This window comes from Stegostoma tigrinum, chromosome 1 (genome assembly GCF_030684315.1).
Source record: "Stegostoma tigrinum isolate sSteTig4 chromosome 1, sSteTig4.hap1, whole genome shotgun sequence".
Taxonomy (NCBI): domain Eukaryota; kingdom Metazoa; phylum Chordata; class Chondrichthyes; order Orectolobiformes; family Stegostomatidae; genus Stegostoma; species Stegostoma tigrinum.
In genome coordinates, this window is record NC_081354.1 from 38,521,127 (window position 1) to 38,548,524 (window position 27,398).

At 39.9% G+C, this 27,398-nt stretch overlaps 1 protein-coding gene across 6 annotated transcripts in view; it reads right to left on the reverse strand.

The window, feature by feature from the left end:
• Window positions 1-27,398, reverse strand: part of LOC125451780 (folliculin-interacting protein 2-like) — a 102,306-nt gene that overhangs the window by 31,325 nt on the left and 43,583 nt on the right. For 4 of the 6 annotated variants that reach the window (XM_048529365.2, XM_048529347.2, XM_059644785.1 and 1 more), the window contains 7 exons: window positions 22,261-22,380; window positions 20,936-21,036; window positions 20,372-20,440; window positions 13,792-13,892; window positions 13,603-13,692; window positions 3,552-3,623; window positions 3,059-3,194 (listed from right to left, as the gene is read on the reverse strand). In XM_048529365.2, coding sequence (XP_048385322.1) covers window positions 3,059-3,194; window positions 3,552-3,623; window positions 13,603-13,692; window positions 13,792-13,892; window positions 20,372-20,440; window positions 20,936-21,036; window positions 22,261-22,380 — 689 coding nt within the window. The remainder of the gene's footprint in view (window positions 1-3,058; window positions 3,195-3,551; window positions 3,624-13,602; window positions 13,693-13,791; window positions 13,893-20,371; window positions 20,441-20,935; window positions 21,037-22,260; window positions 22,381-27,398) is intronic. The other 2 variants (XM_059644788.1, XM_048529356.2) reach the window with 1 other exon arrangement.

Sequence of the window (27,398 nt, forward strand, 5' to 3'; positions counted from 1 at the left end):
CTGAGTAGGATACATCCTCGATTGTCGAGAGATCTAAGAGCAGAGCCAATGTCAAATTTTTCAGGCCCCTTGAACACAGGATTAGTCCTGGGTACTGAACAATTGCAAATGTTACACTGTTGTTTAAGAAAGAGGCAAGAAATAATCCACAAAACTACAGACCTGACATCAATAGTGGGAAACCAACTGAGGCCATAAAATAGGAGAAAAAGGTAAACATTGTCTTTTTCTCAGTGTGTCAACATGGCTTCATAAAGGAGGTTATATCTTGACAAATTTAATTGAGTACTTTGATAAGGTGACATAGGCAGTACTATGGATATTGTATGTTTGGACTTCCAGAAAGCATCTGATCTGGGGCCATATGGCAGGTTGGTTAGCAAATTAGAAATGTTTGGAATTGACAGGTCCTTAACAGCATCAATTAGAGGTTGGTTAAAAGATTGGAAACAGTGGGCAGGTATAGATGGGAATGCCACATAGCAGATGAGCTGAAAATGATGTTTCCCCATGCACTGATGTTGGGACCCTTGTTTTTCTGATTTATATAAATGATTGAGCTGGGTGTTTAGGACAAAATCTCTACATTTGCAGATGATACTAAGCTAGGGAGAATAGTGAATTTGAGGATGACACGGAGGAACCTGAGGACTACATTGACAAGTTGGCCATATGGGCAGACAGTTGGCAAATGATTTTCAATGCAGAGAAATGGGTGATAATACATTTTGATAAAAGAAACATGGAAAGACAATGCAGCCTCAATGGTACAACTCCGATGGGAATACAGAAGCTGAGGGACCATGGGGTTCATGTGCATAATTCTCTGAAAGTGACCAGACAAGTTTAAACAATTCTTACTATTTACAGGATCGTTGTTTTATAAACAAAGGCAAACGTAGAGTATAAAAAAGGTAATTCTACATCTCTGCAAATCATTGGTGAGACCACAGTTGTGTTCAGTTCTGAGCACCTTATTTAAAGGACGTTTGAACCCTGGAGTGTGCACAAAAAAGACCTGCTTGAACAGTATCAAGAATAAGGAATTTTAGATACAAGGAAATTGGGCTAATTTTCTCTGCTCCAGGGAGGATAAAGATATGACCTCACTAGGTGTTCAAAATTCTGGCAATTTTTTTTTATTTTTTTTTAAAACAGGGTAAGGAAGGGTATAGTGTAAGGGGTCACAGTTTCAAGACTGCCATCAAAACAGCTAGGAGTGAAATGAGGAGAAACTTCTTTATTCAGTTGTTGGGATTCAGAATGCATTGCCTGGAATAGTAGAAGCGGCAGAATCCAGGTTTCCGAACAGCTGAATATATATTTGAAATTGATTAATTTAGAGGTTATTACTGAGGTAGGGCTAGAAAATGGGACTAGTTGTGTAGCTCTTTCAGGAGACAGTACCAACATGATGGATTGAACGGCCTCCTTCTGTTCTGTAAAATTAGATGCTTCTGTTTATTTTTGTTTTAAAGTAAACTCTTTACAGGCATTCAAGCACCGCACAAAAAGAAAACAATTTAACAAAGTGCTCTAAGGCAACCAAATGGTCACTGATTAAACAAGTGTCTGATTTAATGGGAACTTTACCAAATAAAAGATTTGAGACATGAGCCCGACATCATTTGGTCCTGTCAGTATGTGTATCTCTTCCCTGAAAGAGGCAAGTAAGAAAAACATTTATTTTCCCCTAAGAGGATAGCAAAGTTACAATAACAGAAAAAGGTTGGGTCTGTGGATAGTTAACTTAAAAGAACCAGTCAGGAGATAACCAGAGGTGACATCAATGGCCATCATTCTTTAAAGCCAACTAGAGATTGATCTTGCATCTTAAACCAATTAGCGATAAATCACACCAAATTTCATCTCAAGTACAAGGATGTAATTGATCATCCTGCTGGTTATAGCCTGGAAAGAGCAAAGTAGCAGCAGTTTTTGGTGACCCCGTGAAGTTAACCTGTTTCTCAAGACTAAGACAACCGCCATGTTGTTGACAGAGGCCAAGTGTCAACCCGCCCCAAGTTGAAGCAAGCAAGAGATGCAGTACATCTGCAAAATCACTCCACTGTTATGAGAAGCATTGTTTTATCTGAAGTAATATTTCCTGAGTTACTGTACCATTATGGTAACCTGTTGCCTTATTAGATGAAATCTCAAATGAACAAATTAAGAGGGGGATGGAGGCTTAAATTATGACCAAACCATGAGGAAATAGAAGTGAGAAAATGTTTGAAATGGCAGAAGCAGTTGAGAACTAGAGGATAAGAATTTAACATGAATAGCAAGAGGACCAAGGATGACAAAATCTCTTTCATTTTAGAATCACAACAAAAGAATCTGCTGTAGGTATATTCAAGTAACTGTGAGAGTTGGAGGTAAGATTGAAGACAGGTTGAGAGCGTTAAGAAAGACAGCAGGAATAGCAGAGTGGATCGGAGAGAGACTTGGTCGCACTGAGCAGAATAGTCCCATTCTGTGCTGTAACAATTCTATGATTTGCAGTTCTGATAACTTGCATTTATATAGCGTCTTTGATGAAGTTATCAAGGCAGTTCATAGGAATGGATCAAACAACATTTACGAGTCAGAAAGATATTAGAACAGATGATGACCAAAAGTGCAAATGATTAAAGTTATTCTGAATCACCTTACAATTCCATTAGTATTACAGCTTATCTTATCAATCATGCAGATCACCCTCTCATAACAATACTCCGATGTCTACTTCCCACAAGCAGAATACAGTTTCACTTCCATGATTTTCACAGACACATTCTTGTAGATATTTTTAAAATCAGCTAATTCAGAAATGTTGTTAATATACACCTGTGGAGCATGTAGGACAGAAACCCAGGCTTTTTAGAAACCATTCTTATGAACTTTCTCACTGAATAATATCACTAAATTTAAGGGTATTTTAAACAGCATGCTTTAATTATGTCATCGTTACCCAATTTAGTTACTTCAAAAAAGTTCAATTGCCACTATTAATCATTAACCATTACCAGTTCATTCCTTCAGAATGACTGCAAAATTACATTGGAAACAAACTTACCACCTTGGAAAAATGCCATTTTCAAGACTGGTAGTTTGATTGCGTAGCCAGCGTCGCTGGAAACTACTGGCACAGCTACTGGTGGAGGAGGAATTTGGAGAAGGGAATGGTGTAATTAACAGACTACTGAGGGATGCTGCAAGATTTTAAAAAAAGGAAAAGATCATTATGAACCACAACCACAGACTGCTTCATTGAACTAATGCATAATTCACAGTGATATGACAACAGCAAGTTATTTTCCAACTGCGGCAATATAGTTCCTGAAACAGAAACTAAACCATTAATGAAAATTAGAAGCATTCTCAACTCAAAACACCAGCAAGTTCTATAAAATATGATTTAAGCACAATTTTTAATTCCTTCTAGTTTTCATTTTTACAATAAGTCTGGTGAAAAGTTACTATTTCAAGTACAATTGACAGTTTTAAAAATGATCTAATATTTCAGTTTAAAATTAGTTCTTTGATTTTAACAAAAATGCAATAAATACCTGATCGTGCTATTCCACTATCTCCATCCTCATTTTGACCTCGACTTGGCATATCTACAGGCGTACTATGAGCTGCAAGTAGAAAGTTCCATCAGGACATTCATTTCACAAAATCCAATTCTCATAGTTCACTTTTGTTGCCAGCAGTTAGGTAGCAATTCATCCAAGGGAAAGATGGGTTTTAGCAAAAATATAGACAAAAATCTTTAGATCAAACACAGGTGCAACATTACAGGAAAAATAATGATAGACAGTAACACAGTCAGATCTCTAGAACAATGGACTAAATTTTGAAAGCCTTATAACACAATGTCTCAAACAACACACACATCTAACCAAAATGCAATCACAGGATATCGCTGCTATACAAGATACTATGGCAATTATGCTGCACAGAGATACAATACTGTTGCCCTATTACTGCACTGTCACAAATTTGATCCATGCTGTTCAAGTCATTGTTCCTTTTGAACATCTTTGCTGCATGCAGTGCATTACCTTCTTGGTGCAGCTGTTTGTGAAAAACAGCCATCCACAGAAAGGCAAAAACTCCTTTTCCCTATAACAGGCGCAAGTCTGTGAATACCATTGGATAGCACAACTGGAATCAGTTATAACTACTGTAGAAGAGCCGAAGATTCTGACCAAGAATGGGATTTGGGGAAATGTAACAGGTAGCCATGTACTAATAGAACATAGAAAAGTATAGGCCCTTCGGTCCATGATGTTGTGCCATGGAATAATCCTAATCCAAAAATAAAGTAACCTAACCTACATTCCCCTCAATTCACTGCTGTCCATGTGCATGTCCAGCAGTCACTTAAATTGTCAAGGATAATCCTTCCTTCAGCAGAGGAAAACATTGATAAAAGATATGAAACATTGAGAAAAAGCACATTTATTTGGAGATAGCAAGAACTGCAGACATGCGAAGCTAGAATAGATAGTGTCAAGCTGGATGAACATAGCATGTCAGGCCTGCTGTGTTTCTCCAACTCCACACTGCATCCACATTTATTTGCAAATTCATTGTGGTACTGCTTCTCATATCCTAGGACAAACCAATAAAGTAGCTTTCAATTCACAGCTGACCTTGAGCTATAATTACTTGATCAAAAAATGGAAACAGGTTGTTTCCATAAGTATTACAACATTTAGGCCATCTAGTGTTCTCTGCAGTGTCATTCAACACTGAAAAAACGAAAAGGAGATGAAACTGCAAAATGACAAACATCAGGTGGTGGGTTGGCTGGTGGTTTGTTCTTCATTGCAGTAAGTTAATAATTATACTGGTCCTAGCAGAGCACCACCTAGAATGGTGGGATTTAATAATTACTGTAGTATATCACAAATTAATGCTGAATTAAGAATTATTTCAATGAAGTATTTCTTTTAATTAAGCAAAGTAGTATCTCACAACCCTGATTTAATTAGGAAATCCAATATTGAGAACGGATTTCAAATCTCATTCACTATCTCAATTAATAAAAACAAAACACAATCATAAAATACCATTCCTTCAGTGACTTTTAAGGTTTGTTCACATAAGACTTCATTTTTCAATGAGTTGTAAAATAAGAAATCAGTCTATTGGAATTACTTTAAAGCACATTAACATCTTTATAATTTGATGGTACACAGTACACACCAAGAAAAATATTCAAGTTATTTATGAGATAAGAGTCAGAGACATACAACACAGAAACAGACCCTTCAGTCCAACTCGTCTGTGCTGACCAGACATCCCAAATTAATCTAGTCCCATTTTCCAGCATTTGGCTCACATCCCTCTAAACCCTTCCTATTCATAAACCCATCCAAATAAATGCTTTTTAAAATGTAACTGTAGCAGCTCAAGCACTTCCTCTGGCAGCTCATTCCATAAACACACCACCCTCTGAAAAATTTGCCCCTTAGATCCCTTTTAAATCCTTCCCATCTCATCTTAAACCTATGCCCTCTAGTTTTGGAGTCCCCTACCTCAGGCAGATAACTTATTTACCTTATCCATGCGCCTCACTATTTTGTAAACCTCTACAAAAAAGGCACTTCTCAGCCTCCGACGCTCCAGGGAAAAAAGCCCTAATCTATTCAGTTTTCCCTATCGCTCAAACCCTCCAACCTTGGCAATAGCTTTATAAATATCTTTTCTGAACCCTTTCAAGTTTCACAACATCCTTCCTATAACAGGGTGGCCCAGAACTGCACACAGTATTCCCAATAGTGAGCTACCCAATGTGCTGTACAGCTGCATGATCTCCCAATTCCTATACTCAGTGCACTGACCAATGAACGCCAGCATACCATACGCCTTCTTCACTGTCCTATCTACCGGCGACTCCACTTTCAAGGAACTATGAACCTGCACTCCAGGGTATCTTTATTCAGCAACACTCCCCAGGAGCTTAAGTGAGTAAGTCGTGCCCTGATTTGCCTTTCCAAAAATGCAGCATCTCACATCCATCTAAATTAAATGCCATCTGCTGATCCTTGTGTAAAAACAGATAAAACTTACTGCAGACTAAAAATCTTTCCAACCAAGCACTACACCAATGTAATGGACCTCTTTTTTAGGTTCTTAGCTATACATTTGGTTTTACTTTTCTTTCTCAATAATTTAAATTGTCTTTCATGTGTTAAATACTGATGTATCAGAAACAAACTCTGGGTTCTACCATCATTACGGCCACTTTCATTTGTGAAAAACATCACAATTTACAGGTATAAGCATGAAATAATGAACATGGGGGGGGGGGGGGTGGGGGGGAAGAGTAACTATTCTGGACATCAAGGAAGCACTTAATTGAGTGAGGCATTGTGAAACCTGAGAAAAGTTGATTTCAATGAAACTTGAAAATTCTAGAGTGGCTGGAGTTATGCAAATGGATGATGCTTGTGGCTGCTGGCAGCCAATCTCAGGACATTGCTGACAGTGAGTAACAGATCTAAGGCAGGCTCGTATCCACTTTTACGGCAATTAGAGATAGTCAATAAAAGGCCACCTTCTAGCAATGCTCCAAATCTCTGCATTAGAAAAACTGAAGGGAGAAGAAATGAAAAGTATTGCCCCATTTCTGGGGCCCCTTTTCTCTCCAAAGTCCATGACTGAGCTGTGAACTCCAAACCTGTGCCTACCTTTTATGCAATACATTGCCCGAGTCCTCCAAAAGTAGTTTCTTCGCAGCATCAGATTAGCCCTTAGTTAAGTTACAGATGACATTCTACATGACTGAGGCCATGGGAAACCAATTTTTCTCATCCTTTTCAATACATATCCTTAGACTTTGACACAGTTGACTTTACTACTTTCCCCGAAGGCCTCTTTAAAGTTGTCTGCTCATATACACAAAATCATGTCCAATGGCTGTTCTCACATCGGCACCTCTTAAGTCAAAAGAAATAAGAGCAGATCAAGGACTAATTCTTAACTTCATGCGACATCCTTTGAACATGTCCAGTATTATATGCACACTGCTAGAACTACTTCACCACTACTTTTCTCAATCTCTCCAATTTGTCAGATGAAACTGAATAGCAAACAAACAAAACAATATACAAGAGCAAAACTTTCTTCTAAGCATTAAAAAAAAATCATGTCTTTGGCCCCTGCAGGAACCAATTACTTGAATTCTCCTCCAGGAGCTATCAGATGTTGAAAAACTTAGTACAAATCTGCAGTCACAGGCAACAGCTAGTTCCATGTTGTAACTCTGCACTCTTTCAGATCATCTGCTGTTGACATGCTCAAGCATGATTTTGGTGCTTTTACAGTCTTGATTGTTCCAATTTTTTTTGACCAACCTCCCCCCCGCCCCCCCACCCCATCCCATCTCATAGAAATTTGAGTTCCTTCATATTGTTCTGGATCCTAAATTGCACCAGCCCTGGTCCACTAACACCTTCAGTTTTAACATTTCATTTTTTTGTTGAAACAGCCTTGCCCTTTCTTCAACTCTAACTTGTTCCAGCCAGACTATTCTCAGACATCACAGCAATAGGCTGAAACAGCGTAAGTATAAAATCAAAAGTTTCCTTTTCATCTGAACTGAATTTGAATCAAAGCTTACCTAAAGATAAACAATTACAGGTCATAGAAATCAATGAACTCAAACATGTGGGCTAAATAGAGTCAGTTAAAGTGAATTATAAAAGTGTTCATGCTTGTTTTTTTGAATTAACTCAATTTTATCAAGGGGAATACAACAGTGGGATACATTTGGACTGAGTGCTACATAAAGCAAAACCTGTTGGAAGAGTTAGATAGAAAAGTATTGGTATAGGCGTAACAGGGACAGATGGTGCACAGTAGGATAAATGCAATTTAGAATTACTAATTCATTAGTTCCTTCCAAAACAGTGCAAGTAGTAGCCCCAATAATTTCAAAACTGACACATCATTAGGATTACCCCAATCACCAATACTCTGTTCAGGTTCTACGAGACACATGCAATAAACTGAGTATTACAGAATTGTTTCCCTTGACATTCAAAAAATATTTAATCCAATTGCTGCAATAAAAAAGGTCCCTGGTAAAACCAAGGCCATTAGAAATCAAATGAAAAAAGTCTCTCTCCAGGCATACTGGAGGCAAGGTTATAGTTCACAGAAACACACACACACACATACACAGCGTTCTGAATTCACTGCAGAAGTTCCTCAGGGAAGCTTCATCAGCTAATAAATCCCGAAATACTTTAATCCAGTTGAGGTTGTAGACTTGCTCGCCAAGGCAGTGTGTTTGATTGCATATGTTTCATCACCCTACTAGGTAACATCAGTGCTCTGTACCGCTCATTATTTATATGCCTCCAGTTCTGTTTTTCAGTGGTTTGTATAACAGGTCTACTTCAATGCATTTGTTGATGGGGTTCCAGTTGGAATGCCAGGCTTCCAGGAATTCCCTGATATGTCTGTTTGGCTTGTGTTATTATTATAGATGTGTTGTCCCAGTCAAATTCGTGTCCTTTTTTGTCCATGTGTCTTGAGACCAGTGAGGATTGGTCACGTCTCTTGGAGGCTAATTGGTGTTAGAGTACCTTTGTCAGTTTTCTTCCAGTTCGGCCTATGTAATGAGTCTTATAGTCCTTGCATGGTGTCTTGTATAATACGTTACTGTGCCTGGCAGAGTTGCGCCTTCTTATTGTGGTCTGTCTCAGAGGTAACAGCAGATTGTGCTTATTGAACGTCCATTTTTAAAAAACTCCATATGAATGCTCCTGCTCTGCTTTGCGCAATTTGGGTTGCCGCAGCGTGTTGTAGCCCTTCTGAATATCGTCCTGATGCAGCTCTGTTTATGGGCATTTGTTCCGGGGGGGTGCGGGGCGGGCGGTGGTGGCGGCAGTGCGGAGGAGAAAAGTAATTAAGAGTCTGGTCTGTATGTGCATTTCTTTCTGTATACACTAGTCTGGAGTTCCTTGTTGTTCTTATGTTCTGCCATTATGTCTTGGAAGGGTATCAGTTATTGTTCTCTTTTGTGAATTTTATTCTGGGTGAAGATGTTGTTTGTGTGTCAGTGGGTTTCTTCTCATCTTGTACATTTGATAATCACAAAAAAGGTGACATCTACACAGCAGACCCAAGATTAAGGGTTGTATAGTGGGAACCACTGTTTGTTCTAACCTTTGCAATATCCTTCTGCGATCAGTCCTGATATTGGGGATCCTATTGGTGTTCCATTGATTTGTTTCAACATATGGTCATTGAAGGTGAAGTGGATTGAGAGGCACAGATCAATATACAAACCACTGTAAAGCAAAACTGGGATGTAATGCCAACCACCTCAACAAACTGAGGCATATAAATAAAAAGTGGGACAAAACATCAACACTTCACCAGAGGCGCACTGATAATGTTACCTAACGGTGACAAAACGGCAACAGTCTACAACCTACTCCACAAATCTGAGCTACGAATCTTATCAAAAAGCAAGCACCTATGGTCGTGACACCTTCAAGTTGGCCAGCAGATGGGCGACGAATGCCATCCATCTCAGTGTGACCTGGGAACAAATATATTTCCTGTACTAATGCCTCAGGAAACAGGTATTATCACAAAGCTTAAAAACAGAAACCACAGATCAACACTCCATAGGCATGAACAACTGCCAAACAGAATAAGGGTTATGATCAACGATGCCCACAGCCCGCCTCCACGAATGTAAGCTGGAAATTGCATGCCAAAAAATGTTATACCCCAACATGACTGATCAAGAAGGAATAACTACACTGAAACAAGCACGACCGTACCGCACACAAAACCAGAACAAAGAAACGAATAGCCTTGAAAAAAAACTATCCAAACTCACCCACAGCAATGAAATAGACAGCACAGAAACATGGATCAAGAACATCTCAGTTGAGACCAGCTACAAACACTAAGACCATCCTAGTACATGGACTGAATTATAGTTAGAGGGACCAAAAAAAACTGACTTCCTGGCTACAGTGCAATCAGACGGGGCGCCCACCCGACCCGCGCGGAGCGAGCGAGGGCGCCCACCCGACCCGCGCGGAGCGAGCGAGGGCGCCCACCCGACCCGCGCGGAGCGAGCGAGGGCGCCCACCCGACCCGCGCGGAGCGAGCGAGGGCGCCCACCCGACCCGCGCGGAGCGAGCGAGGGCGCCCACCCGACCCGCGCGGAGCGAGCGAGGGCGCCCACCCGACCCGCGCGGAGCGAGCGAGGGCGCCCACCCGACCCGCGCGGAGCGAGCGAGGGCGCCCACCCGACCCGCGCGGAGCGAGCGAGGGCGCCCACCCGACCCGCGCGGAGCGAGCGAGGGCGCCCACCCGACCCGCGCGGAGCGAGCGAGGGCGCCCACCCGACCCGCGCGGAGCGAGCGAGGGCGCCCACCCGACCCACGCGGAGCGAGGGCGCCCACCAGACCCACGCGGAGCGAGGGCGCCCACCAGACCCACGCGGAGCGAGGGCGCCCACCAGACCCACGCGGAGCGAGGGCGCGCGCGCGCACCAGACCCACGGGGAGAGAGGGCCCGCGCACCAGACCCACGCGGAGCGAGTGCGCGCGCGCGCACCAGACCCACGGGGAGAGAGAGGGCGCGCGCGCGCGCACGCACCAGACCAACGGCGACAGAGGGTGCCATTCAGTGCATCATCCTCTGCCACTTCTGCTACCTGCAATCTGAGCCCAAAGAGATATTTCCCTCCCAATGCCTATCTGCCTTTTTTAGGGAAATTTCATTACACGACTCCTTTATCTGCTCCACACTTTTCCCTACATGCGCAGGAGGTGCTACACTTCCCCTCTCCCCTCCATCCAAGGCCCGAGACAGACAATCTTTCCAAATCTAATCTGTACATCCTCCAACTCTGTCTACTGCAGCTGTTGGTCCTGATTTAGTCTCCTCTACATCGGCAAGATCAAGTGCAGATTCTGTGACCAATTCGCAAAACATCTGCGCCTTGAACACTATAATCAACATCACCCTCTGGTTGCCAACCATTTTAATTTCATCCCTACCACTCCTTTGGTGACATGTCTAGCCTGGGCTTCCTCCAGTGTCACAATGAGACCATGTGCAAACTGTAGGAACAACATCTCATTCTGCCTTGGGAGCTTAAGCCCGATTGCCCTAACATGCAATTGACCAATTTCGAAATGTTCCCACCCCGGTCTCATCTCATGTCCAACTCACTCTCTCTCTCATCCCCGCTCCTTAACCTTCCCATCTTCTTCCCCACCTATCAGTCCCACCCCACCAACTGACCAACCTCCGCTACCCCCTTCTTGTGTCCAATGATCACCATACCACCTATCTCCTCCAGACCCACCACCCCAATTATTTCCAAGCTCCCTCCCCAACCCCCTCCACAGTCCTGAAAGTAGTCAACCTTTTTGCTTTACATTCTTGCTCCTGTCTTGCTGCCTGATCTGCTGTATTCTTCCTGCTCCACACTATATTGACTTTTCAAATTGTTGGGTAGATGTTAGTTTTGCAGCTACACTGGAATAGCTTGGCTAAAGGAGACACATTCTGGACCACAAGTCTTGATCTCTCCGCCTGCTGTGCAATATTGCTTGCCTATCATTGTTTGGGCTATTCTTCCCCTGCTACCACTACCTCCAAAAGATTGTGCTCATATCCAAGTTATACCACTTTGAAAGTGAATTTGCAGTGTAATTTTCTTCACCACTGAGGCAATACCTTGGGATTTTCTATCTGACAGTACTGTAGGATGAACAGCAAAAGCGCTTCAATAAGAGGGCTGGTCACACGTCACATTTTACACTCTCCAGTTGGTCTATGAAAAAAAGGAGACATGCCTTTTAATTATTACAACTTGCTAAAAGTGCCAACATTGGGATACAACATAGTTTTACAACAGAAGCACTGCAGATATTGGGGATCGGAAATAAAAACAAAAGGACTGGAGAAATTCAGTAAGTCTGGCTGCATCAGTGAAGGGAGAAACAGAGTTAATGTTTACAGCCCATTTCTTTCTCCTAATCCACATTCTGTTTTAAAATCTTGGCTTAACTTCACTAGATCACAGAAGTTTAAATGAGAACAGTATATCCCACAACCCTACATCAGGAACTCAGACTAACCACAAGCCTCCTACGGCCACTGGGCATTGGCGTGGTACACAAGCCCACATCAACCTTACAACAACTGCTCACCCGAACTAAAGATCCACTCCCCACCAAGGACAACATCTATAAAGATCCCCTGAAGAGACTGTCAGAAACACTATATCGAACAAACAGGAAGGAAACTAAAAAGGTACACAAACACCAACTGGCTACAAAAAGACACAACCAATGCTCACATCTCAAATCTACATGGATAAAAAGGAGAGCCACCAATTTGACTGGGGCAACACCAAAATCCTGTTAGAAGCTAAGCAGAGACAGGCATGGGAATTCCTAGAAGCTTGGCACTTCATGAAGAATAGAACTCGACCCCATATACACTCCACTACAAAGAAAAACCAAAGTGAGGCAATCCAGCTCAATGGGCTTAAGTTTTTAAAAACTAGGCAGGAAAACACACCAATGCTTCATCAGAGGCTGCACTGAGAATGTTCAGTTCAGTGAGCCAACCAACCTCAATATTTGTAATTTAGAAATGTTCCGAGGTTAAGTAAGAAGGAGTTCATTGTTGAGTAGCAAATAGAATTACTTTCGAATACAAAGAACGAGGAAATGCTATCAGTTACTAAAATATACAGTGCACAAGACTGACAGCTACTTGTAAAGGAGTACTTAGTCAAATTCCTTCTTAATAGCTGAAGAGAAAATATGAAAAGGATAAAACAGAAAAACTGGGCTACAGACAGCACTTGCCATATCTTAGGCAGCCGTTTGGTACTTCGCAGCTATGATAAAAATCAGAATTCAACAATCCACTGCAAGAGTGCCAGTTTATTAAGTTAACAGAAAATGCACTCAACATGCAGAATTAGTTATAAAAACTGTCAAGTGTTTTGCAGTTGTGGTTAAGGAATGCTCAAACATAAGCAGTGCAACTGATAAACATGAATTCATTCCTTTGCTTGTCATATATGCAGAGTATATTGCTTGTAGAAATGGTTGGTCACACAGCAATTGTTATGCACTTTTCTCGATTAGTAAGACGATCAAGGGTTACAAGGAGAAGGCAGGAGGATGGGATTGAGGAGCATTTCAGCCATGATTGAATGGCACAACAGACTCAATGTGCTGAATGGCCTAATTCTGCTTCCATATCTTATGGTATTTGGATTTTATGCAAAACTGAGGCAGAATAGTTATTTAGAGGCAAAAGCTAAAACTATTCCGAATGCACAGCTTAGGAATACATGGGCAGAATTCAGCAACAACTGAAAAAGGATTACCTGTTTTGCCAATCATTTAGAATATGCTCACAGATGCATCATATTCTTGGCAATGCCATTTGTGCATTAAACAGGGAAAATTAAACTGCATCTGGGATTTATTAAATCAAAAAGCATAAATTTCACAATCTTCTGCCTTTGTATTCTCCATTAAATCACAAAATAGGACAAGTGCTTTTGCATCGTCCACACTGTGCTGAGCATTCCACACAAACCTGCGAAGAAAGAAGCACTCTGGATGAGTTGGAGTGGACCTGGTTCAGTAGGACATAGTAGCAGCTTGCTGCCACAAACCAGCAAGTGACCTAATGGTAAAAGTTGGGTAAGAAAATACCAATGACTACGATAACTACAAGAGCTCAAATGTCGATAGAAATAATTGAAGTGTTTGAATCTGTTCTTACCCAGGTTACTAGCAATACGAGAGTTACTGATACCATCCTGACTAGGACAAGGTTTTCCTACGGTGTTTTCTTGGTTGATGCATTCAAAACTATCTTGCAGCCTGCAAAACCATTGGTTCAAATAAAAGGTTAGTAGAAAAGCAGATGAAGGAATATTTGGAGTTTGCTCAGATATTAATTTTTTTAAAATCATATTTAGTGAAATTGATCGATTTAGCCTAGAAGAGATTCTGGTTTGCATCATAATCCATGCAGGTTAGGAAGGCATCTCAAAATTTAAGACTTGGAAAGATCTTGAAAATGAAATCTGTTATCTGTGATAAACAAGTCGCAGGACACCAAGATGATTTCTCGTCATGATTTTAAAAAATTATGTTAAAAGACTTTTTGAAAAAAACTCAATTCAGCTCCCTCAGATTTCTACAAGTTTAGTCAAAAAGTGCCATTACCATGGAACTCAATAAGAAAATTAGCAAATAACTGTGGAAAAATCTGAAGGATTCACAGAAGCTGTAACCACAATACCACAGATGACAGATGCATAATTAAAACATGAGAGATGGAAACAGATGAGCAGGGGTCACCTCTGACCTATTGTGAAATATTGAGCAAAAAGTAGTCTACTTACAGAATTAACTTCTGATTGAAATAATTAAAAAAGTAGCCTTCTGCAGTTTTTTAAAAAAATGATCAAAACAAACACACACACACACAATGGATAAAAGCGGGCCTACAGTTAGAACAAAGTGAAGAGCTAGTCCTCCAAAGGCTGCTTTTCTCCCACACCTGTTGCCAATAGGCTTATAGTGAACCTATCCACTTTAAATATGGGAGTTAAGTAGCTTGAGAATGGAAATGCAGTGAGGTCTGCCAATTGTTTGGCTGCTAAAGGCAAGCAAGCAGTTTTAAACCTTCCAAAAGAAGTTATTTGCATGAACACTAATAGTCAGTTGGATAATTTCCTACTGAGCAATTTTATTTCATAACAATTTACAATTGTGTTATTATATGTCAAAGCATCTCACACTGAATTTCTTTTGGAGTGTAGCATCTGTTAGAAGCAAACATGCAACTGATTAGCTATGACCTCCCAAGTCTGTGAAAAGCACATTTATGATGATGTGCACGTGTGTATTGGTCAGTTTTTATTAAAATTCATGCAGTGTTAACTTTAGCTCACTAACGCACACGAACATAAATACATGGGGTCTTAAAATTAAAGCCACAACACAAGGAAAGCATTAAGTTTAAATGAACTTTTGAAAATATAGTTCAACATTTCAAATGTGCTTTTGAGTGTCCAAATGCAGGTAACCTTTACTCCATAATAAAAGGAGTTATAATAATAAAAAAACTAGGCCCAAAAATCAAGGCAGACAGAGAAGGGAAAAATTTAGACCTTTTCTATCCATGGTACTGTTCAACACTACACAGCGTGACTATCCCTATACTGGAGGTGGTGAGAAAGGGAAATAATTTGGTAAATGGTCCAACTGAAAAAAATGTCACCCTGTTCTTGTCCCTTTATATGCTCAAACAGCACGTAAAGGCCTTTCAACTCACAAGCAACTTGATTCATTACTGATCAGATAGGTGTCTAAAGTAGCTTTTTCCTGACTAGGAAACCAGGGTGGCCCTGCCTGCTGCACATGGCATCCAATTTACCATAATCCAGGGCCAGTCAGGGCAAGGATGGGATGCAAGACCACCAACATCCTCCTCTCCAATCTTGTCCCATGATCCCCACACTACATGGTCCTAAAGAAAAGCCCCCACTTCTCGCTATTACAGCCCTTAAAATCTGGGACCCCATGACTGTTTAAAGCATCCTGCAGCTGCTTTTGATCGGCTGGCAGCTCGACAATGTGGTTTACTTGGACATTTGATGGTGAGCTCTTAAGTGGTGGATTGGAGCCCGAATCAGACAGTTCTCTCAAAACATGGGTGGGAGACAGTCACCAAGGAAGAAAGCCTCACCACTACTTATACAGACAATGCACAGAGCACTAAACTTCGACATATCATTCAAGCACCGTCAGTTCAAATCAGAAGTTGAATTTGCAGAGAATACCTAAACTTCCCGTAACATTGAAATTAGATAATTGCGTCAAGGTCATTTTATAGCAAATTACTCTAACAGTTCAGTGAAGTAACCTAAGCAAATTCCTTGCAATTAAATTGAGAAATGTCTGTGGTAAACAGCAAATTTTTACATCCAGACATTCAATTATTTGATAGTGATGTATTATAAAACTTTGTGGGGAAGAGCGGAGGATGTGTAAATATTATTCACTTCCATGCCAATATGAGATTGTTTCCCAGTAGTGATCCTGATCTGTTCTCAAGCTTCCACATTAGGAAACACTGTTGCAATATTATAAAAGATTGAATTTATTTCAACCAAATGAACACTATTGAAAATGTTATATAGTCATTCAGCACAGAATTCAAAGAATTGCAAAAAGAAAGCATGTTATCGAAGCTGCTTGTCTTGAACTTAATTTATAAAGGGGGCAAACCAACATTTATTATCTATGACATGGGTGGGGGGGGTGTGACTGGTTGGTAAGTGGACAGAGATCGGCAGAGACATTATCATGACGAATACTGCAGTTAACAATGGCAACTAATAACAGATGTCAAACCAGGCAACTTTACTCCAATGGACACTGCCCCGAGAAATGAAATAGCAAAATGACTTACCTATTCAGTTGAGTTCAAACAGCTGCATCATGAGCACAGACCTTGTTTTTTGCAGAAAGGGCATAAGTATTATTATGCATAGCTTCCACCTGGCTGACAATCCTAAAATGTTAATTTAAATGCACTGGCAGTGCAATTCCTTGCATAATTGGGTTTATCCAGTTGGATAACATTTGCTGTAGAGTCACATCCGACATTACACTGCTGACTTCTACTGCACGTTTTGCAAATGTTGGCTATATAAATTAATACGTGGGAGCTTGTTCTTTGCAGGCAGAATATGCGCACATTGCACGTCTTTGACTTCAACAAATACATTGGTTCATTTCTCAGAGCAATGCCCTGACTAATCAAGAGCGAAATTAAAAAGGTTACTACGGATGCTGGAGGTCTGAAACAAAAACAAACATTGACAAAACTCAGCAGGTCTGGTAGCATCTCTGGGAGAAAGCAGAAGTTGAGTCCAGTGACTCAACAATCAGAACTCAATGAAGAGTCAACTTATTGGCGTGAAACCTAAATTAATCTGGTAGTTATCAGATCATTTTCAGTTACAGAAATTGCAATTTTTATGACAAGAACTCTAAGAGTCCTGTTACAAACCTATCAGCATTCTCCTCTCAAATGTTGACTTATTGCCCTTCTTGTTCTTGTGAATTTTTTTTAATCACTTGGTCTGAGGAAAGTTGTGGCAAAATGTATTGCCTTTTAATTGCAAGCCAAAAATGTAAACGTAGATCAGATTTTAAGAGGGTTAAACTCATCAAGTTGCAGATTTTTGGAGGAAGACTGAAAGGCAGTTTTAAGAATGAAATAATAGCAATGCTGAAATACACCATTTTTAAAAAGGTACCTTTCATTACTGGGAAACCACGCATGACTATTAGAAAGGGAATATGAACCGTGGATGCTGGAAATCAGAAATTGTTGGAAAAACTCAGCAGGTTTGGCAGCATCTGTGGACAGAAAACATTTAATAGTCCCCAAACACAGAGTTGGGATCTTTGAAGGCAGCATGGGAATAGAACTGGTAAATCATTTCTTTCTTTCTTGATTTTGAAAGTTTTAACTCTTGTCTATTTAAAATGTTAATAAGGTTGCTAACTCAACAGATTTAAAGACAGTTATCAGTCAATCACATAAAACTTCAATAAAAGGGCCTCAAACAGGTGTCGATTACTACTGAAGTTTAGCAAGGGTTGGTCGCCTCAGCTCTTCTTTAGTTTTTTTTGGGGGGTGGGGGAAGAGAACTGTTACAATCCTCGTGGTGCAGTGGTAGTCTTCCTACTTCTGAACTGGGATGGCTGAGTGCAAGCCCCACCTGCTCCAGAAGTGTATAGTTACATCTCTGAACCAGCTGATTAGAAAGATAGGTTAAATAAAACAAGAAAGCCTGTTGAAGCACATTGCACAAATCAGGAAGGAGAGATCACATCTTCAGGGACTTAGCCAATGCGAGTATACCCCTCCAGGATCTTGCAGGAAGCATGGGAATTTAATGCAGATGGGAAGGGGTGTTTTTTTTTGCTGTTTGACTCATTAAAGGATTTGTTAAACTGAGTAACTTGAAGCCCAGGATTAGGGGATCAGCACAAGAGACAGAATGTGATATCAGAAGGAAATTGTAAGTTCATTGGTTGGTAACAGCTGCTAATTTAATTATAGATCACCTTAAGACTAGAGGTAAATGGAAGAAATATTTACAGATTGAGAGAGACACCAGTTGGAAATTTAAATAAAACAATAAATCAGTAAATAGCGATGCAGTGACTAGTGTAATTCCACAAGGGTCAGTGGTCGGTACCACAACTATTAATGTTATACATCAACTATCTGGATGAAGAAACAGGATATTATTGGTAAATGTGCAGATAATACAGATAATCAGTGGATGGACAAATAATGTTGGGGAAGCTAGAGTTGGATAGACTAGGAGAGTGGGCAAAGAAGTGGCAGACAGAATACAATGTGGGACAGAGTGAGGTTATGCACTTTGGTGGGAGCAGCACAGGCACAGGCTTGTTTTCTAAATAGGCAAAGGCTTCGGAAATTTGAAGCACAAAGGGACTTGGGAGACCCAGTTCAGGATTCACTTAAGGTTAACATACAGGATGGATTGGCAGTTAGGAAGGCAACTGCAACATTAGCATTAATTTCAAGAGGATTAGAATACAAGAGCAGGTATGTATGCTAAGGTGTACAAGATTCTGGTCAAACTGCTTTTGGAATATTGTGAGCAGTTTAAGGCCCTGTATCTAAGGAAGTATGTGCTGCCTCTAAAGAGGGCCCAGAAGTTTACAAGAATGATCTTGGAGGTGAAAGAATTGTCATATGAGGAATTATTGAGGACTCTAGAACTGTACACAATAGAGTTTAGAAGAATGAGGGGGAATCTCATTGAAACTTACACAATACCAAGAGGCCTGAATACAGCAAACGTAGAGAACAAATCCTCTAGGAGGAGAGATTAGACCCAAGGCACAGCCTCAGAGAATGGAAATCACTTTAGAACTAAGATAAAGAAATTTCCTCAGCCAGGGAGTGTTTAGTCTTTGAAACTGTTACAGAATGTTGGGGAAGCCAAATCATTAGCTGCATTTAAAACATACAGGTTCTAGATTAGTAAGGGGAGCAAAGATAACAGGCAGGAGAACGGGGTTTTAAAAAATAAAAATTTAGCAGCCATGATCAAATAGCAGTGAAGAACATTGGGCTGAACGGCCTAATTCTGCTCCTTTATTAAATGGTTTTATTAGCACATTACTTTTGCACTGGTTATGGACAGATCATTCCAGACGCTCACTAAGACCACAAAACGTAGGATAAGCAGGCGCTCGGGCCATCAAATCTGCTCCACCATTCAATGAGATTATAGTTAATCTGATAATCCTCAAAACCACAAGACAACCCTGAGAGAGATGTATGTAATGAAGAAGCCTCTACTTGGCTTCTGGAAAAGATGGTCTAATTTTGCCAACTCAGTTCACAATAGTAGTGAATTAATGAAGCCAAGTTTACCACAGATCATTGAATCCCTACAGTGTAGAAACTGCCACTTCGTCCCAACAAGTCCACACTAACCCTCACAGCATCCCACCCAGACTCAACACCTAATCTACATATCCCTGATCACTACGTGCAATTCACCATGCCCATTCCACCTACATGGCGCATCTTTAGACTGTGGGAGGAAACTGGGGCACCCAGAGTAAACCAACACAGACACGGGACGAACATGAAAACTCCACAGTCACCGGAGGGTGGAATCGAATCCAGGTCTCTGGAGCTGTAAGGCACCACTGAGCTGTCCCAAACTTGATACTGTGCGTCTTGATTTTCAACACAATGTTAAAAGGTGGTGGATGCTTGTACCATTTGAATAGATGTCAGATTGGTATATTCCCACAGATGGAATTAATTGTAGTGGTCCGTGTAGAGATCTATCACAAGCCACTGGAATTTTGGTTTACAGTTCAATTTTAAACATCAGTGGGATCAAGGACTTCAGCAGAACGTGGATGAGTAAAGATTCACACGGGTGTAAAGTGACTTTCCATACAATAAATGGATTGCATTCATTTGGATTCAGGGTATCAATCTTTTTGACGTATGTAAATAAGAATGTATTTGGATAGGGGTAACTCCAGACATACATATACAATGTTAAAACTTTATTCAAAGATCTTTGCAAAGTTTAGACATTTAAATTTAGTGACAGACATTGAGATGTTCAGTGATCTGGTATGTATGGAAATTTGCAATACTCAAAAAGATACTTCAAAATCAGAAAATTCTGTACAATAAAATTAACTTTTTGAAAGTCAAAAACCCAACATTCTTCCATACAAGGTAGAACTGCAAAGAGTAAGAATCTTACATATTTGAACTTCCAACACTGCCCATTCTCGCAGAGAACACTTTACTGATCATTAATTGAGGGGGGGAGCTAAAGAAAAAAACACAATACTTTAGTCACCATAATATTCTATTATTTTATAGACGACCGGAAATTTAAACGCAATATGAACACAATTTTCAGCTATGATGTTGCCCATTAAAACTTGACATTTCCATAATTAGCATTCTACCAAAGAATCTCCTATATACGCAGTCAAATCATCAAAAGTTTACTGGTAGAAGAGACGAACTTGCCAGTCTCCAGCATTGAACAAATACAATGCACCACTTCCAACAAATTTTTGAAATAAGTTATTTTCTATTAAACAGATCTCTCCAAAAGCAAAAAGTAATCCAGAATGTAACCACCCATAAGTTTGAGAAGAAGAATGGAATGCCTCAGTCTATAATAAGCAGCATACTTGAAACAAAAACTCAAACTCACGTGAAGTTACCATTTTTTAAAATATTGTAACTAAAATTTAAACTGATTACTTATTGTAAATGCAGCATAATTAAAATGCCTTTCAGCTGTATTTCTTACCGTATATGATGTATTTTCAAAGTACAGCCTTTGTAACTCATTGCAACAGAACCAAACATCATTTCTCCAAGCATGTTGACATCAGAAACAGGACGCAAATACTGCAAATAAGGGAATATACAGGTGAGACTGTATCTTAATCACATTAAGAAATGCACCACAGGCTTCTAGCTCATTCACTTAGACAGAGCCTAAACAGGGTATGAAGAGCCTCTCATTTATCTGAAATTTGATTTAGCCAAGTCAGGAATGGTTGTTTACTGAGTAATTACTAAACAGGAAAATAGAACCACAAAGTTAGATACTTGTTTTAAAATTGAAAAGAAAGAAATTTGGATCATTTACTTTCAAATCTATTAACAGAATTGTAAAAAATTACAATGGAAGTATAAGCAGAGCAAAGTATTTTTCAAGTAAGTATTTGAGCATTCACAACTTTTAAAGTAGGTTTCCTAGGATGTCAGGTGCTGCAGCAAGGCTGTGTTAATTGGGCAACCCCAGTTACACTAAGTTCTGTGGCCTTCAGGCCTCGTGAGTACAACGTCAACACAATGACTATTTCTTTGGAATTCAAGGATATTGATTCAGCATTGTGTCCTCAGCACTGATCCCTGTGGCACTCCACGAGTTAGAGGTTGCAATCCTGAAAAGAAAAAAACGCATCCACCCAGTCCCCTTACTCAAAATGTTTTTATCAAATTTTCTATTCATGCAACTATACTACCTCCAACTCAGTAATCTTAAGGTGGCCTAATGTCCAGTAACTTGCCAAACACCTTCTGAAAATTCAAACATTAAATCTAATGCTTTCCATTTATCTATCCTGTTTGTTACCTCCTGAAAGAATTCTAGTAAATTTGGCAAGGATGATTCCCCTCATGAAGCCATACTGACTCTGCTTAATAATGTTATTCATTTCAAAATGCTGTGTCATTAAATCATTTATAAAAGGCACTAACATTTCCTTAACAATGGTTAAGGTAATTGGACTACCTGTTCTTTGTCAGGTTCCCTTTTTAGATAAAAATGTTACATTAGTATTTTCCAAAACTTTTGAACAATTCCAGAATCTAGAATTTTTTTTTTTTTAAAAACTCTGCAGCCACTTCTAACATCTTACAATGAATCCCATCAGATCTAGTTTTCTTATTGGTCTTTAGCCCCATTGGTTTCCCTGGCAATTTTTCTACAGTAACAGCTTGTGTTTACTCTCTACTCTAGTAAGTCACACCACCATCTAATAACGCAATTTCGAGTTTTGAATTTCTACTCCATCTCAATCTGTCCACAGTAGTAACATTTGCCATGGAAGTTCATCAACATACCTGATACCTCGGCAGTTGCTCTTTAACAGCAATGGAAGAGGAGAGATTTTGGATGCAGGTACTACTGTTACCTGTGTGGTGGCACTTCCCTTGCAATGGGGACACATTATCTGAACCTTTCTAGAAAAGAGCGCAAAAACAGCATTTCAGTTTCAGGAATAGTCATGTGTGTCACGTTGGCTTATATATCAGTGATTGTCAAATATACTGAATCTTGTATCAGAACAATCTTTGGGTGCACAGAGGGAAAGGACGTAGATGAAGATATATTTTGTTGGCTAGGTATATATTTAACCCTTACTGTTCGAATTCTGCAGACTCTAAATCAATTACAGCTACATATTTCATGTTAATATGAAACATGTATTAAAATCCCTAAAATATTTCACAAAATATTTCACAAAATATTTCTAATGGTGGGCACGTGGTTTTCTTCAAACTATTTCAGTTCTCACTTAGGATATGGTGCTTATCATTTATTTTTATCCTGATCATGTCCTCTCTTCCTTTCAAGACCATAGTTCCCCACCTCCCACTTTAAAGGCTTTTTATTCATGATTAAGTAGTTGGCATCATTGGCAAAGCCAGTATTTAATGCTTAGGCCTATTTGCCTTGGTGGTGGTGGTGGGAAGCTGCCTTCTGCCTCAATGCAGAACCAAAATCACTCACGCTTACAATTTATTCCGGCAATCTCTGCTGCACCTCCCAAAGATCTTGACAGAGTGGGATCACCAGAAATGAACAAGTACTCCAGACAAGGATTAGCTAATGATTTATAAATGTTTACTGTAACAGAACAAAAATTTAAATAAACCAAGTATCTTAGTGTGCTGTAAGTTTGTACACAACAAAAGCACATGTCTGGAGCATCTGTACAGCGATATCAGACTTAACTGTTTCAGTCCCGTGATGCATCCTCAGAACACATTAAGTTTACCACATTCCAAAGTTTTCACAGAATTCATACAGAGAACAAACAGGCCATTCAGCCCAGTCTACACCAACGCTCTGAAGAGCATCCCACTCAGAACGAGGCCTCTACCCTATCCCTGTAACCCTGCATTTCCCATGGCTAATCTACCTAACCCACACATCAACAGACAGGAAACCACAGCACCTGGGAGGAAACCCACACAGACACAGGGGGAATGTGTAAACTCCAGACAGAATTGCCTAATGTGGGATCAAACCCAGATCCCTGGGTGGCACAGTGGCTAGCACTGCTGCCTCACAGCACCAGGGACCCGGGTTCGATGCCACACTCGGGTGACTAGATCTGTGGAGTTTGCACATTCTCCTGATGTCTGTGTGGGTTTCCTCTGGGTGCTCCAGTTTCCTCCCACAGTCCAAAAGATGTGCAGGCTAGGTGGATTGGCCATGCTAAGTTGCCCAGTGTTCAGAGATGTGTGAATCAGGTGGTTTACAAGAAGGTGGGTCTGAGTGGGATGCTCTAAGGGTTGTTAAGGACGTTGGGCCAAAGACCTGTTTCCACTCTGATCCCTAGCACTGAGACATAGCAGTGACAACCACTGAGCTACCATTCTGCCCAATTCAAAGATACACAGGAGGAGAACTCCTGAATGTGGACAACACACATACATATGGTGGAGACGCAAAGTATGGAGAATCTCCCAATTATTTTCTTTTAAATAACGAAGGCTCAAGTTTGAGAGAAGGTCACTGAAAAGGCAGGTATGGTAGTTTCCACATGATATTTATATCACATCTTCTGAAAGCCCATGACATTTTCCAAAATTCAGCAAACCATTACCTATGGAACTAGGAGTATGCCGGCTGATCAAAAATATTTTGAACAAGAAGTCTACATAATCAATGTAAAAACACACTAAGTAATAATCGTGACACGGGGTGTATATGAACTGTGACACTTACCATACCGCCTCATCACTCCCACCCTCAAGTGACTACTAGACATTGCAAAGATTGATATTAGTAAACTTTTGGAATTTAAGGGATACAATTTTTACCAGTTTAATTGTGTGTACATAAGGCACCAGCTAAAACAAAGGTTTTTGTACATCAAAATCAATGCACAGCACTTTTACTGCAGAGGTACAAAACAGAAATCAAGAAAGGTTACTGAACATCAGTCTTTATGTCATGGATTTGGAACGCAATAATAGGAAGTTATTTTCATTTGAATTGAACTGCAGCTCTTGAAGAACTCAAACACGACTATATTCAATTTTGGGCATCATATCTTGAAAGCTGTATTTGTTTTAAAGTAGATGTAACACAGGTGTCCTGGAATAATGCCATGGCACAAAAGGGCTAAAGTTGATCAAATCACATTTGTGCGTGTACACATGCATGGTTGTTCAACAATTTTCCAGCTAAATGCTCACATTTCTTCAGTTAGTCAAATATTTATATTCAGAGACAAAGAAACTGAACACTCAGGTTTTCCGAGCACTTAGTTTTCTTAGTTGATCACAGTAGGCCTGACACGGTACACTCATTTAATTTTGACTTCAACATGTGACAGTGACATATTTGCTGTCTAGTTTCCAGTGACAAGAAAAATACTGATTCTTATCATTGATAAGACGACTATAACTGGACATAACTACTAGAATTTACATCCTCTCAAACCTGCTTAGTTGCAACTAGAGTCATAGGCACAGAATGTGATAATGGGATTTTTTTTTAAATTAGAAAGCAACATGAATCAGGACTGTTTGTTGCATAGCAACTTTTGACAGAAAAAGATTTTTAAAGCACTTCCCATCATCTAAGTTGTGAAGAATGTGTTTCTCTAAAATCTACCTTTTCCAGGTCAAAACTCGAGGAAAAACAAAAAAAAAAAATCACTATTTTAGACTTTAAAATGCCCCCAAAAGAGCAGCAGTTTGTGGGACTAGCTGATGCCTTAATTTCTTCCCACTGTTTAAAAAAAAAACCCACTTGCTCACACAAAGCTAACACTTGGCTGATTAAAAGTTTTTGAAAAATTCAAACTTCAGCAGATCAACTTCAGAACTGGAAATTGGGTATATTCACCAAAGGGTCTAAACAAATAGTTTGAAAGAGGAATCTTAAGTTTATAAAATAAGTAATAGTAAGAGTTTTCATCTCAAGCACCAAATTTGTTGTGGTTGACAATTTGCACAACATTGGAAAAAACTTGAAAGAAATCAACATGCTAATTCCCTGTTTATTATACAATAGCAATAACACTTTCTCCATACTGTATTGAAGGAATACAACATGTTAATACCTACATGCCCATGCAAATTTACATATCTTCATATTTCATTGATGAACCTGTCCAGAGGTCAATTAAGAAAATTGGAGCACCTAAGGATCAGCAGCTTAAGTGTCAAGAACGCATTTGTTTTTAAAAATCCTCTTCACTACTGGACTGTGGACTACAAACTGCGAAAAGCTACTTGTTTAAACTAAGGAAGCTACAGATGTTTGCAGTTTTATACAAGTAATTCTGGATATATTAATAGTATCTACAACTTGCCTAATTCAAACAGTGATGAAAAATCACCTAGGTGTGTTTGGGGCAGTTTTGTCCAGTCTGTTTATTACATTTCCCAACAGGATCAGTTTCAGGAAGGCTCAGCATATTAACAACCACTTTACTGGTTCCTCAGAACATAACTATATCCCGTATGTCATTAAGAAAGAGAAGCATCTTGCCCACAAAGAGAAAGCACCTAAATCTCCTCCTTTCCTTGTGTGGAGAAGTAACAATTTCTCCTGGTAGCTGTTGTTACTCAGTATTTTCCTATAAAAGTGAATGGAACACTAAATCAGTGTTTCCACAACCTCATGTCATTAGCAAAGAGTCTGAAGAACATAGAACATTACAGCACAGTACAGGCCCTCGATGTTGTGCCGACCTGTCATACCGATCTCAAGCCCATCTAACCTACATCTTCTCAATATCAACCAAAGCAAGCCCTCTCAAAATCCTTTTGTATTTCAATGAGATCATCCCTCATTCTTCTAAATTCTGACAAATAAAGGCCTATTCTGTTTAGCCATTCTTGATTAGACAACATCTCCACCCTAGAAATCAGCCAAATGAATCTCTTTTGAACTACCTTCAATTCCAGCATATCCTTCCTTAAATACAGGGAGCAAACTAGTACACAGTACTCCAAGTGAAGCCTCACCAATATCCTGTACAATTGTAACAATTCTTCCCGATTCTTAAACACAAATCCCGAACAATAATGGCAAAAATTCAACTAGCATTTTAATTACTTGCTGCAGCTACAAGTTAACACTTTATGTTTTGTGCATAAGAACACCCCGATCCCTCGGCGTTACATTTCTTTAAAGTCACTTTGCATTTAAATAGCAGTCTTTTTCATTCTTCTGACCAAACTGCTTGACTTCACACTTTCCTGCATTAAACACCACCTTCCAAGATTTTGCTCACTCACTCAACCTACCTATATCCTGTTGCAGATTCCTTATGTCCTCATCACAACATGCTCTCCCACCTATTTTCATATCATCAGTAAATTTGGATGTATCACACTCTGTCCCTGCCTCCGAGTCATAATACAGAGAGTAAATTATTTAGGCTTTGTAGCACTCCACTAGTTACATATTTTCAGCCTGCAAAAGACCCATTAATCCTGACTGCTTTCTCAGTCAATCCTCAATGCACGCTAATACACTACTCTCAATACCATGAGCCCCTAGCTTGTGCAATAGGATCTTCTTGAGCCACCAAACAGCCTATTTACATTCCTGTTTCTTATGGTCTTATAACTTTTCATGTGCCACCTTATCAAATGCCTTCTAAAAACACAAATACACTATATCCTCTAGTTTCACTTTAGCAGCTCTTCTTGCTACATCCTCAAAGACACTAGCAAATTTATCAAACATGACTTCCTGATCTCAAAACAATACTCACTCTGTTTGACTGTGTTGAACTTTTCTAAATATACTGATATTTCTTCCTTAATAGTCTAGCATTTTCCCAGTGACAGATGGTAGTAAAACTGGCCTGTAGTTTCCTGCTGTCTGTTTCCCTTCCTTTTTGAAGAGGGCAATGACATGAGTGATTTTCCAATCCACAGTAACAATGAGTTCTGGTAACATTTTGACCAATGCCTCCACTATCTCTGCTGCCATTTCCTTTAAAACT